The sequence below is a fragment of the Micropterus dolomieu genome, linkage group LG08 (genome assembly GCF_021292245.1).
Source record: "Micropterus dolomieu isolate WLL.071019.BEF.003 ecotype Adirondacks linkage group LG08, ASM2129224v1, whole genome shotgun sequence".
Taxonomy (NCBI): Eukaryota; Metazoa; Chordata; class Actinopteri; order Centrarchiformes; family Centrarchidae; genus Micropterus; species Micropterus dolomieu.
The window spans coordinates 28,673,344-28,686,549 of NC_060157.1; the positions used below are offsets into that span (position 1 = coordinate 28,673,344).

The 13,206-nt window shown below is 39.6% G+C and overlaps 1 protein-coding gene across 1 annotated transcript; it reads right to left on the minus strand.

The window, feature by feature from the left end:
• Positions 1 to 380: 380 nt before the first annotated feature.
• On the minus strand, positions 381 to 7,032 carry bcas2 (BCAS2 pre-mRNA processing factor). Its single transcript, XM_046057697.1, has 7 exons — positions 6,850 to 7,032; positions 3,733 to 3,825; positions 3,573 to 3,643; positions 1,191 to 1,352; positions 1,056 to 1,106; positions 877 to 957; positions 381 to 783 (listed from the first exon to the last, which is right to left on the minus strand). Exons 1-7 carry the CDS (start codon positions 6,940 to 6,942, stop codon positions 657 to 659), a joined length of 678 nt encoding a protein of 225 aa, XP_045913653.1. The 5' UTR covers positions 6,943 to 7,032; the 3' UTR covers positions 381 to 656.
• Between the last annotated feature and the right edge of the window lie 6,174 nt (positions 7,033 to 13,206).

Here is a 13,206-nt window from a genome sequence, read left to right on the forward strand (position 1 = left end):
GCAGCTGAAACTAATCTCTCTTCCCAGAAGACTCGAAAGACTAGACTTAGCTGTAGGGGCCCTGCCAGTACTGCAGGTAGAAATGATGAGAACTTGGAGCAGAAGTTACAGATAATGCAGTTTTACTGTCTGTTGACACAGAGGCTGCCGATTTATCATATGGGGAGTTAGTTGGCAATTTGAAAATAATGATGCAATACAGAAACTGGTCTGTTCTACAAGTAGACTGAGCTCCAGTAAAATAAGAACTGAATAGGAATGAAAAATAACACTGGATATAAACAAAGAGTTTTGCATAAGCAGAACTAGACCGTACACTGAGGTTAGGTTTAATGTAGTGATATCTTGAGTGGTAAAAGTCCAATCCACACACTAGGAAATATGACAAATGTTTTTTATTACAAGCATAAAAAATTACATCAATCAAGGTCAGGCTCAGGGATCATTTTGTCTTGACAAATTATGTACACTTAATTCTAAAAACACTCCTGTGTTGGTAGAAAGACTGAAACCAACTAGCCAATCCACTCCATACAGGTAACTTTCCCTCCTCAGGTTGCTTCTTAGTCCAGTTAGCGGTTTGAAACAAGAAATCTGTCTGTCTGAGGCATCGTTAGTTTGTAGATCAGTGGGGGTACGAGCTATATGCTGGTGCTCTAGAAGTCCTGTCGGATGTTCTCCTTGTTCTCGTCCCCCTGCTGTTGCCTGAGCAAAGAAACTTCATTCTCCAGCTGGATGATGGCCCGCTCGATCTCATAGTTTTTACTGACCAGAGACACCCAGCTGTTGAGAGAAAGGTACAGATGTTACGTCAGAGAAAAATATAACCTACATATTTCCCATGTCCAGTGATATAAACTCTTAAAAACAACATACTTTGACTCCAGCTCTCGTAGTTTGGCTCCTCCTGCTAACTGATCATTTTTGCGTTGCCAGTTTAAATCTTGAATTTGCTTCCTGTGTACCAAAAAAAAAAAAAAAAGTTTATTTGTAAACATGTGAAAACTGGTTTAATAACGCTTTAATACAGCACAAATGTTCCAGTGATTGGTCACCTGAATTTCTGAAGTTCCTTTTGGGCCATCTCAATCATGAAGGCCAGGTTACTGAAGGAGGAAGATAGGATAGAACATTAGCCATCTTTACACTAAATATACAGTGAGTAACAGAGATTGGCTGCCGTCACGTACTCGTTATAGACTTTCCATGCGTTGGTTCCATACTGTGACATGAGCTCCAGGTTCTCAATGCGGACTGCCTGGTGCTCTAGCTGAGCCATCGAGTTGTTCACGCACTCCTGCCACGCTGTAATGTCGTTCTTCTGTCCTGATGAGGGCGCTGGCAGCTCATATCTCCACAGGGAAAAGTCAGATGAAATTATCAACATTGGGAGTCAAAAAGTACATAAATACATCCAATAATTTAAAATGAAAAAGTAGAGTTACAACTGCAGCTAACAATTGTCGGCATTACCTACCAACAATTATTTTTGTATTCATCATGAATTTGAATCATTGGTAGATTAATTAATGAAAATAATCATAATGATTGCAGCTTTCATTTAGTTTATTAGTGTGATGCTACAGGATTGCTAGGCGTATCCAGAGGCCTGTACCACGAAGCAGGATCTGAGCTTATCCAGGTAACTTCGGGGGTTAACTCTTTTCAGAACCACGAAGGTGGTTGACTTCTTACCTGGGTAGATTTCCATGGTAACTTATGCTGAACGGCTAACCTGCTCCGGAGCAGGTTATGTTCCAGATAACAGATCAACTCTATGAAAATGCCGCCTACTGACCAATCAGCTCTCTTGAAAAATGAAATCACCATCTTTAGGAAATCCCACAGACTGTTTTAGCCAATAGGCTGCTTTATGTTTGCTGCGGTGATGTGGAGAAACTCTTGTCTATAGCGATATCATCCCACAGAGACTGATTAAAAGCCTTATGCTATTGTTGCCCACAGGTTTTTACAGCAGGATACTGCTTTGAAATGTTTTTTATAAATGTGTTTTTATTTGCTCCCAGTCCGTTTCACACAGCCTGAGGGTTTTATTTTTCTTATGTGAGGCTGAATATTATGAGCAGTTTGGTAGGGATATTGAAATACTAAATTTTAATATGAACATAGGCTATCTATTTTAGGTTAGTATAGCTTTCTTAGGCCTACTACAGAGCTGTAGTCATGTCCCACTTTTTGCGCCCACATCGCAAAAGCTGGGACGGTGAGATTCAGTCTTTCAGCCACTATTTGAGCACATTTTATGGCATGAATGGAGTTTTTTCATTGCTTTATGAAGTTAATTTAGAGTGTGTTAAATAAATTAATCTCATTTTTGAAGTGACAACAAGTTTTTTTTAAAGTGAGGGGGAACGGCCCGAGTCTTTTAATGTGGAAATGCCGACACACAGCCGAGCTGAAAGAATAAGGCTGAGGATATTTTCATACAGCACATAAGAACACTTTGAATCAATGCAATATTATAGACTACGCCTGTTCATTTAGACATTCAGACTGTCTGCAAATTTCTGTCTCCCTGCATGTGTCAGCTGCAGGCGTGCTACTGTTGTAGCCTATACTGTTACTGCTGCTCACTGTACTGGAAAATAACAAATTGTTCAGGTTGAGAAGCCATCGTTGAACAGAGGAGGGGGTCTACGCCACCACTTATCCCCCAACTCAACAAACGTAACCTATTGGCCTCAGGTGAGGATTCCAACGACGGTCGTTCAGTCTTGGCCTCTGGTAGTCCTAACGACTGTAACGACTGTTTTTACTCCAGCCAAGAACACTAACAAACCAGCGGTATCTACAATCCTGGCAAACGACCCCACAGAGGTTAAATAGCTGAGTTTCCCTACCAGTCAGTCAGAACTGAAGAAGTCCTTTGGATGAGGGACGAAACGTCTTCTAGTCTCTTCAACCAAGTCCAGTTGCCCTTGACTTTAACCTTCATTGGATAACTATGACTTGGATGACTGAGAATCTTCACAGACATTTAGGATTTGGTATTATCAGAGTTCTAGCCACCAATATTTGATACATTTAAGGCCAATTTATACCTCTGCGTCGTATCTACTCGTAGCCATGTACCCTACTCTGTTCCATACCCCATAGCCCGACACGCACCTCCCCGTCGCCACTGCAAGAACTGTGATTGGTCGGCTTGGTAGCATCACATTTCCTGTTTTCCCTTCTTCTGCCTAAATCGGTCTAACGGTTGTACATACTACGCCTTCTCTTGTCCCTCCCCACCAACCCATAATAGATGGATTCATGAGATACTGCATTAGGCTTTTGAGGATTAGGTTCTCCCTAAGGGGTTCCTTAAAGACCTTCCATCAAACTTCGCAACCCTTTTTAGAACATATTGACACCCTTGCGAATAATGACCATAAACTGGATAAATGCAAATCCAGCAGCTGGACTCCCCGAGAGATGACGATCTGCATGTTGGATGCAGCAGTATTTTTGCATAACTCTCTGTAGCTGTGTGTGTCTTTCACTGATTTATTTGGCGCCCAGAGATATGCAGGCCCTGGTTTCAGACTCCTGCAGTGTGTAGGGTTTACCTCTTCATGCTCAGGAGATCCATGGGCTGCCGAGCCGCCAGCCGCTCAAATTCATTCCTCATAATTTCTGTCTAAAGGGTGAAAAGAAATAAATGTTGTTATTTCCGTCACACTGGCTGAAGCTGTGAAGAAGGTTTCAGAGGTCTGAGGAGTTTGTCACCTCAAAAGTAGAGAAGTCAGGTGTAGGCAAGTAGCTCAGGTAGTTCTTGGTAGGTCTGTATCTTCTGGTCTCCTCCTCCACCAACGCTGCAGCCTAGACGACAAAAGATTTTAAATCTCTACACAGGAAAAGCACTGCAGCTACCAAGAAATTAACTTTTATCTGTATTCATTTTTTAAAATTTCACCGGTACAAGTGATTTTTGACCATTGCAGAGCAAGAATCATGAGCAATTATGTGTGAAGGAAGCCTGGGAGTCTGTGTTTATTGCCAATCAAAAACTTAAGACTACACCAGCGTATTTCACGCATGGTGTTTCTTCTTCTTTCTCTGGTGGGAGGTGCACTCAGTGCCATTTTTAAATACAAAAAGAGTGCTAGCCAAGAGGGTATACTTCGGGATCATAACTATCTTATTTGTTTTGCTGCCTTTGTTGTTAAATAATAAATAAAATACTAAAGTACAAGTACAAAAGGTTCCTGTGTACAGAGTCAAAAAGGCCAAAAATAATTCTTTAAATTTTCAAACTACCTCACAATCCAGATTTAGGAGATCATTGAGGGAGGCTTAAGTGATCCCTAAGTTTCCTCTAAGACTAACCTTCCAATTGGTAGTTGGCAATGTATTGCAGTGCGTGAAACCAAGCATCAGTTCTGAAAATGGTCTCAAGAGTGTGTCGTAGGATCACATCTGACCAACGCATGCATCCAAAACTTAAAAAGCCGAACGAAACGGCCACATTCTGTTTTTTAGGCGGAACAAAAAGTCTACACTGACTGCACTCTCCTACAGAGCTTCACAGTACTGTAGAGACCATTTTTCAGTTAGCGGGCTCTAGCCTGACGTCAGCTTGGCTCCTAAAGCTGGCACACTTATGTTGTGTTTTTACTACATATAACGTTGACCGACCCCATTCTGGTAGCGAACTCTGTTGAAGTGATCCAGTCTGTAGTGAGCTAATGGAGGAGCATTTGAATTGTGCCAATGATATAATGTGCACAATAGCATAATGGTGTACATTTCAGTGGACATTATTGAAAGAGCCTCTGGTGACATAAATGTTTGAATATTAGTATAAATGCTAACATTTTCACAACATGAGCCAAACCTGCCTTGTCATTGTCAAACACAGGTGTAACTAGTGCTTGGCAGTGCCAGCTACCTGGTCTTATAAATGCTGGCTGACTAGCATGTCTCTCTGCCTACATCTAAAAAAAAAGTCTGCAGAGCTGAATGATGCACACATCAATACGAGTAGTAAAACAATACTAAAAAAGGTGTGATGATGGGCAATTGTGCACTTTAAATAATGTTTTAAAGCTTGTTCTGTGAGATTTTCTGTAGTAACCACAACCACATTCATTTGAAATAATGGATTTTAATGTGGGGAGAAGTATCAGCCATTGTGCCACAGTGGGGAAGGCAACCTTTTAACAGCAGACCTTTTGACAGAGTATAGCAGGAAAACCACCGGTGGAGTTAATTACATTAATGATGGCTGCAGTCGATTTAGCTGTTCTCTTGTCGAAAATCTGGTATTGTGCAAGCTGGCTGACTGACAGACCTTACTAGGACACGTTATTGTATGAAAATAAGACACATTGCAGCCAGTCTCTTAATGACAGATCCATCTCATAATTACGTGATTCTTATCTGCAACAATTATATTATCTAGTAACTATAATATACGGAGCTCAGAATTATGAGAAGAAGGTAAACATGGTAAACATTTCAATTTGAGAAGTCAGACCCATTATGACACTATTACTAATTCATCATTAATTAACCTGTATTTCCTCCTTTTCTGAGGATTTCAAAAGACAGAAGCATTCATCTATTAGACAGCTCTTGGTGTTTCAATGTTTGCTGATAAGGGCTGGCAGCAAGTAAACTCAAGCCGTTTCCATTTGTACAAACCAAAGTGTATACAAACCATGCAGGAGCAAGATGCAGAGAGGGAGTAGGGCTGAACAATTAATCAAAATGATCGAAATAGCAATATGGCCTACCGCAATTTTCAAATCGCGAGAGGTGCAATAATTGTTAAAAGCAAATTAAAATAAGATCTATGTTCTCAAGTTGTGTGAGGACTGGCCCCTAAACAGAACCCACATACAGTGGGGAGAACAAGTATTTGATACTGATTTTGCAGGTTTTCCTACTTAAAAAGCATGTAGAGGTGCAAACGAGTTCAAACAGGTGCAGTTAATACAGGTAATGTGTGGAGGACAGGAGGGCTTCCTAAAGAAGAACTAACAGGTCTGTGAGAACCGGAATTCTTTCTGGTTGGTAGGTGATCAAATACTTATGTCATGCAATAAAATGCAAATCAAATGGAAATTTTTGTTTTAGATTCCGTCTCTCATAGTTGAAGTGTACCTATGATAAAAATTACAGACCTCTACATGCTTTTTAAGTAGGAAAACCTGCAAAATCAGCAGTGTATCAAATACTTGTTCTCCCCACTGTACTCTGTATTTTATTTGGGTTATCAACACAATGTGCCAGAGTAAAGCTAGTTAACCAACCAGGCAAAATGGCCCACAGGAGCCCCACAGGCTACAGTTTCACCGTGTCAAAATTTAGTTTTAAGACCTTCATTATTTTACTTTTCATTGTGCTCACATTTTGTTATACAGTGCTGTACCGTGTTGTCTCCTTATTGTACTGTGGTACTACAGGGTACATTGACAGGAATAGTTAGAACATTTAAGAGTGGCTTTTCAAGCGCAAAACAAATACATTTTAGACCACGCAAGGCACTGCTATTCTTAAAAGGGCCTTTCTGTCCATTTTTGTTATTTTCCTTGCGGGAATTGGCTTCCGCAGACACACAGCGCACAAAACACATCTAAGCTCCCAACTCCAGGAAGTTCTGAGCTAACGTTAAATTGAAAGACTAAGGTTGCATAGCGTTGGCTAAAAAACAATCACTTAACCTACCAAATGAGCATGCTAAATATTGGTGTAGCTAATTGGGGGCATAATTAATGCTGTAGTTTCAAGTTTTGTGTGCTGTCCACCGCTTAAGTTAAGCATGGTTAGTTAACGTTAGCTAACACGCTGCGGTTAGCAAATTCCCTGTCTCTGATACACATGAAGTGCGTGTTTACTCACCGCTTCTCTGACACCTGCTGCATCGTAACCTTGGTCAAAATATGGCAAAGCATCGACGAACACTTCACCAGCTACTGAAGCCGTTCCGGCCATTTCAATCAGTCTATGTTGTTTAGTATGTTTGCTTTATGTCTAAAAAACACGCCAGCTAACTAAAGGCTAGGATTTCCGGTCTGAACTTCAAAATAAATCCTTAACCACCATGGCCGTGTTTTTGCTTGTGACATCTAGTGGAGGGGAATGTAACTGCGACTTGATAAAGCCAAACTGCAAAGGACAGATGTTAAGTTGAAATGCCTCGATACAACTGTAGGAACTCTACTTTTTTTCTATGTATTGTTTTGGAATTTTCTTAATGTAGGATTAAACATTAAAACGTGTTAAAAATGTGGTGTTGATGGTGCATAGATAAGATGCTTGCCTTTGGTGTGGGAGACCTGGGTTTGTTTCCCACTGTGAGACATCCACCATTGTGTCCCTGAGCAAGACACTTAACCCCTAGTTGCTCCAGAGGCGTGCGACCTCTGACAGGTATAGCAATTGTAAGTTGCTTTGGATAAAAGCATCACATTAATGTAAAACATTGATTTTACATCTACAAGTTTTGTATACTGGAGAACTGGTGTTTGCTGCTTTGCTTCCTTTTAGGGGTGGAAGTTAAGCTTCCAGTTCTATCAGCAACATCAACATGTTTTTCTATTTCAGTTGTGTCCAGTTCTACAGGGATGAACACTGTCATCCAGCAAACACACAGATATATTACTTAACCTATGTGTGACATTTAAGCTTAAAAGGAAAGGCCTATAAGATTGACACCTGCTTCTTAGTTTGTTTAGTGGATGAAAATTTTCAGTACGCTGTGTTTGACAATTATACTTTAAAATAAAAAAACATGCTCATTTGGAGATAAAGAACGTGGAGTTGTTATGTACAAACAAGCTGTCAGTTAATGATGCAAGAGTGAGCCACTGCCATTTCCTTGTGTTTCAAACATCCTCTTCTTGCAGAAGCACACACATGCACCAGTATTAAACTGTAGGCAATTACTCTTTTAAAGGCTTATCTATGGGGGAATTAATGAAAATTGTGTTACAAAACATACATAAATATAGTCCATCACAGCAGGAATGTCCTATCTCTAGCACACAGCACAAAAGACACCAGCTTATTCCACAAAGTCAGGTTATGGTTAAAATAGCATGATCAGCAGAGGGCATAGGACACAGAGAGGGGGGGGCAGTGCAGACTAAAAAACCGACATCAGACAAGAAACAGTCATCATTTTTATTATCTTTAATCAGTATTAATAAGTAATCATTCTTAAATCATAATTTTTAATCATTTTTAGTATCCTTCATTAATCATTTTCTTTTCACCTAGATGTGTCTTGTTTTTACTTAGAAGTGCTGAACTGTAGTCATGAATGCAGTAACAAGCTCACTGTAGTTAAGATCCTTGAGTGGGAGCATTGACTACAGACACTGTCACTATGCCCACCTTGTTCAACTGTTATCTACTGTAGATTTATGACTGCAGGAGAGGCTGCAGGTGTTCAAAATCTGCTGTGACAGGTGTATGCTTTGGTCTGCTGTTGTCTACTGTTGTTGTGACTGCATGAGGAACTGTTGATGTGTTAGTCTGCGGATATTAAGACTACATGTTTAATTACCAATTAAGACTACATGCTTCATTACTGATTAAGGGGTTGATTGTCAACTTCCAACCTCTGATGCTTATAGCCTGTGTGAACTTTGAGTGAATTTTTGCTTAGCTTTGCAGAAAGGGTGAGCTTTTGAGGCAGAAAGTGGATGAACAAATGATGATAAGCAGAAAGTTGAAAAACAGCCAGCATAAGCTTATTAAATGTGTACTTTCCAACAGTAAAGCAGAAGAAGTTAAAGTGTCCTAAAAATCCAGATTTAATTTGGTAGTAGTTCCCAAATCATATTTTCAAAACAAAATTGGAGATATTTTTAATATGTAGGCCTAACTTTTTGCCAAACAGTTTGCCAATGAAATTTTCTAAATTCCATCAGCAAGCCCTTCTAATTTCTCACCTCACCACTAAAACTTTTTATTTAGAACAACTGGGACATTTTTTATCAGAAACAAAATTCCTTTCCTAATGATCCTACTTCATATTCTCAATCTTTCTGATGACTTTGGTAATATGCTGTCCTATGAGCGGTTTATGTCTGCTGCAGTTTTCCAACTTCTTACAGAGAATTTTATCCTAACTACTGCTATTCCAGACAGATTATTTAACGTGTGAAAACCCACTTAAATTACGGATATAGAACACAGCTTTCACTGATGTTGTTATTGGCAGATCTCACTTTTTTTGAAGCGGCGGACTCTCTTTTAATCTTAAAGATATTATTATAATATACTAATCCAGATGATGGCACTCTTGATCATCTGATTAATTTTGTTATTCCGTTAGCAAAGTTTTTTATTCACAAACGAACTGAATTCTCTACTTAAATCACTCTTTCCCTGAAATCTCTGACTGAAAAGGTTTACATTTGTATGTACTCCTGTTTTTTTATTTTTGTGTAACTGAACTTTAATATTTTCACGTTATGTTTCTATATTTATTTGAGTCATTTAAATTTATGTTTGTATAGCCTATTATCCTTTTGTTAATTAAAAAAGAACCACATTGCTATGGAGCTATTTAGGACAAGGCCAATATTTACTTTTTCCTTCTCTTTCTCAACCAGTCAGTTTGTTTTTATAACAAATTTTTATTTATTTATTTTATTGGTTTCTAATAGAAACACAAGTTATAAATTTGCCATCATGTCAGCAACAGAGGTAGATTAAAAAAATTTATTTTAAAAAATTAAAAATAAATAAAGTACAAGTGTATACACAAACACATATAAATACACATACAAAGAATTGCCATCCATCTATTCATAGCAGGAAAATGTCCCCGTTCACTGCCCCCCCCTTCGCCTTCCATACAGGAGCCTCTCTTCATGTTGCTCTGTATACACACATATTAGTGTAGCCGTAATCACAACAGTGCCAATGTTCTACGAGAATGAGCAGTGATACATCGAGTGGAGTTAAAACATAAAAAAATAAAAAGAAATGACAGTATTTGAGAACCATAATACAGAAAAGGGTTCTTATTGGTGTATCCCAGGTGGGCGTTGCCATTTTAGGGAGAGCTGGCCCCTCATCACTAGCTGAGTCAAATCCTCAGGTACATGTAGTTAAGCAGATCTCTGAAAGACCCCTAATCACCTTTCGCAACTGCTTATCAGTCTTTCATGGGGGAGGGCCCTGAATATTTCCCTATACCATAATGTGACAGTAGGTGGTTTATTGTTGATCCAATTAATTAAAATACATTTCCTAGCCAGTAATAATAATTTATTACATCATTTGAAATTGTAAATGGCTTAGAGTTACCTCCCTTGAGGGGAGGCCGAGAATGAAAAGGCCTGGGTCCCTGATAAATCTTTTTATCAGTTTACATTGCCAGAAGTAATGATAATATGTTCCAATTTCATGACACTTGTTACACAAAGGTGAAACCTGACGGTCCAGCTTATTTAGTATGTAAGGAGTTATGTGTAGACGGTGTTGTATTTTATACCTACTGTCTCTTTCAGTGTATTACATGTAAAGGTTTTAAAGGATTTAAATACTTCAACAACTTCCTGCCAGTCATTCTCAATATACTCTGAGTCAAGATCTTTCTCCCACTTCTGTGCAATGCTTATAATACCACCTGGACTAAGAGAGTATAGCAATGCATGGAAGGAAGAGATAAAGCGGGTGAGGCCTCTCAGGGAAATAAAGAACCTCTCTACATCACTGTACATGACTGGATCAGGAGGGGGTAAGGTCTTAGATCCAATGAAGTGCCTGACCTGGAGAAAACCATAATGGTGTTCGTTGGGGATACTAAATTTGGACTGCAGTTGTTTGAAAGTCATTAATATCCTGTCGTGGTACAAATCACCAATCACACACGCCCCATTGCCATGCCACATGTCAAAAATGTTGGGATTGAGACCTGGTGGCAAATCCAGGTTCCTCGTTATAGGCATTAAAAACGAGGCATCACTTCCTCTTCCTAGGTATTTATAGATTTCCTGCCACACTCTAATTGTGTTGTAAACCAGTCAGTTTTAATTATGTTAATTCATGTTGTTCTGATTGGCTGCATTGTTTTTTTCACTGTTGGTCTCTTGAACTGGCTTCAGCTGTTTGACTTTTTCAGAATCAGAATCAGCTTTATTTGCCAGGTATGTGTACACATACGAGGAATTTCACTTTTTTTCTGTTGCCAACTCAATCACATCTCACAGAAAAGTGCTCAAATATACAGTACATTTTTACCTGTTAGAACTAAATTAGTTTTGATTTCAACTTTTATTTAAATGCACAATCATGTTGCCATTTCATTGCAGGTGATTGGTGACCAAATTAAGCCCAGATGCAGGCCAGTTGTACTTATTAAAGACACAACCTCTCTCTCTCTCTCTCTCTCTCTCTCTCTCTCTCTCTCTCTTTTCTTCTTGTGGTGTATGGGACAAATGGACGTAAAAGTGATATATTGCAGCATTTGAACACAATTATTATTAAAATTTACACAATAATATTATACAGTACTTTACACACTCATATCAATATCACAATACCTTGTCAGTACAGTTACACACATATTTTGGATTATTAAAATGTATAGTAGGCTACATCTTTTTGTGTGTGTGTGTTAACAACAAGTAAGTGAACAAGCACATTTGATAAAAACAAATGGTTTACCATTCCAACAACAGTAACAAGTCAATGTATGCTGGAGGCAGTGCACAAATCATAATACATAATTAAAGCTGCAAGCAGCGTTGGGCAGGCCCCGCACGTGTGGCGCGTCAAGGTGACGTGTTACACATGCGGCTGTGAATTTGCCACGCACTACTGACGCTGTACAAAGGTGTTAATCATCACTTCCTCTGTCCCCTTTGTGGCGCTATGACCATAACTGAATATTAGCATGTAGATGTGTTCGGGGCGTGACTGTTATCAAGCACATAAAGTTTGGTGCAGATGTGAGCATGTACACTGAAGTTAACTTCCTCTTTTGTGGTGAATTATCGATTTTGGACACCACACCACGGGCACGCCGTTTCACGAAAACTCACCGTTTATACAACTTTTAATCGTCAATGGGTTTAGAATCTGAAGTCGGTTGGACTAAATCCCTAGGAGAAGTCTGTTAAAGTACGGAGTGTGACCATAAAATTCAAAATGGCCGACTTCCTGTTGGGTTTAGGGCATCACACCAAGAGGCTTTTTGGTACGACTAGACGTGATACATGTGCCACAGAAATTTCATACATGTAGGTGAAACGTGCCACGGGGGCTGCTTTGTTAAAGGTAATTTCCTGTTGCCGGCAGGTGAATATTGGCATGTTCAGGGCGGGACTCTTATGAAATGTGTAAAATTTCGAAAAGATTTGATCATGTACAGTCAAGTAACAACAACTTCCTGTGTCATGGTGAAGACTTTAACTTCGCTGCCACACCACCTCCACGCCGTTAACTGCAAACTCACAAGTTTTACAACATGCCTTTGTCAATGTGTTAAGGGTTTTCTGGGACAGTTTTGAAGTTGAAATGTCCAACTTACGAGGAGTAGTACATTTCACAGCATAAAACCTGTCATTTCCTGTTGCCAGCAGGTGGCTCTATGACTTTGAGTGAATGTTGGCATATGGATGTGTTCAGGGCGGGACTGTTATTATCCATGTCAAATTTGGCACAGATATGTACACTGAAGTTATAACAACTTCCCGTTTTGTGGCGTGTCATAGATTTTCAACACCACGCCACGGGCACGCCGTTCCACAAAATCTCACCGTTTGTACAACCTTTAATTGTCAATGGGTTTAGAGTGCACAGCGAAAATTTGCAGTTGATCGGATTAATTCTGTAGGGGGAGTTCATTAAAGTATGCACCCTGTAAATGTTACAAATGGGTTAAAATTGCACTTTCAATTCAAAATGGCGGACTTCCTGTTGCATTTAGGGTATGGGTGCTTCAGGCTTTTTTTGTGTGTCTCGATATGATACATCCATCCATCCATCGTCAACCGCTTATCCTGCGTACAGGGTCGCGCGGGGCTGGAGCCAATCCCAGCTTACATTGGGCGAAAGGCGGGGTACACCCTGGACAGGTAGCCAGTTTGATAAGATACATGTCCCCCCCAAAAATTTGTGCATATAGATTGAACGTGGCAGAGGGGCAAATTCTGTCCAATTTTGTGGTGTGCGAGCCATTTTGCCGAGCCCATGTGCTGGACCCATAAAATACTTAGCTAAAATGTGTGCAAAATT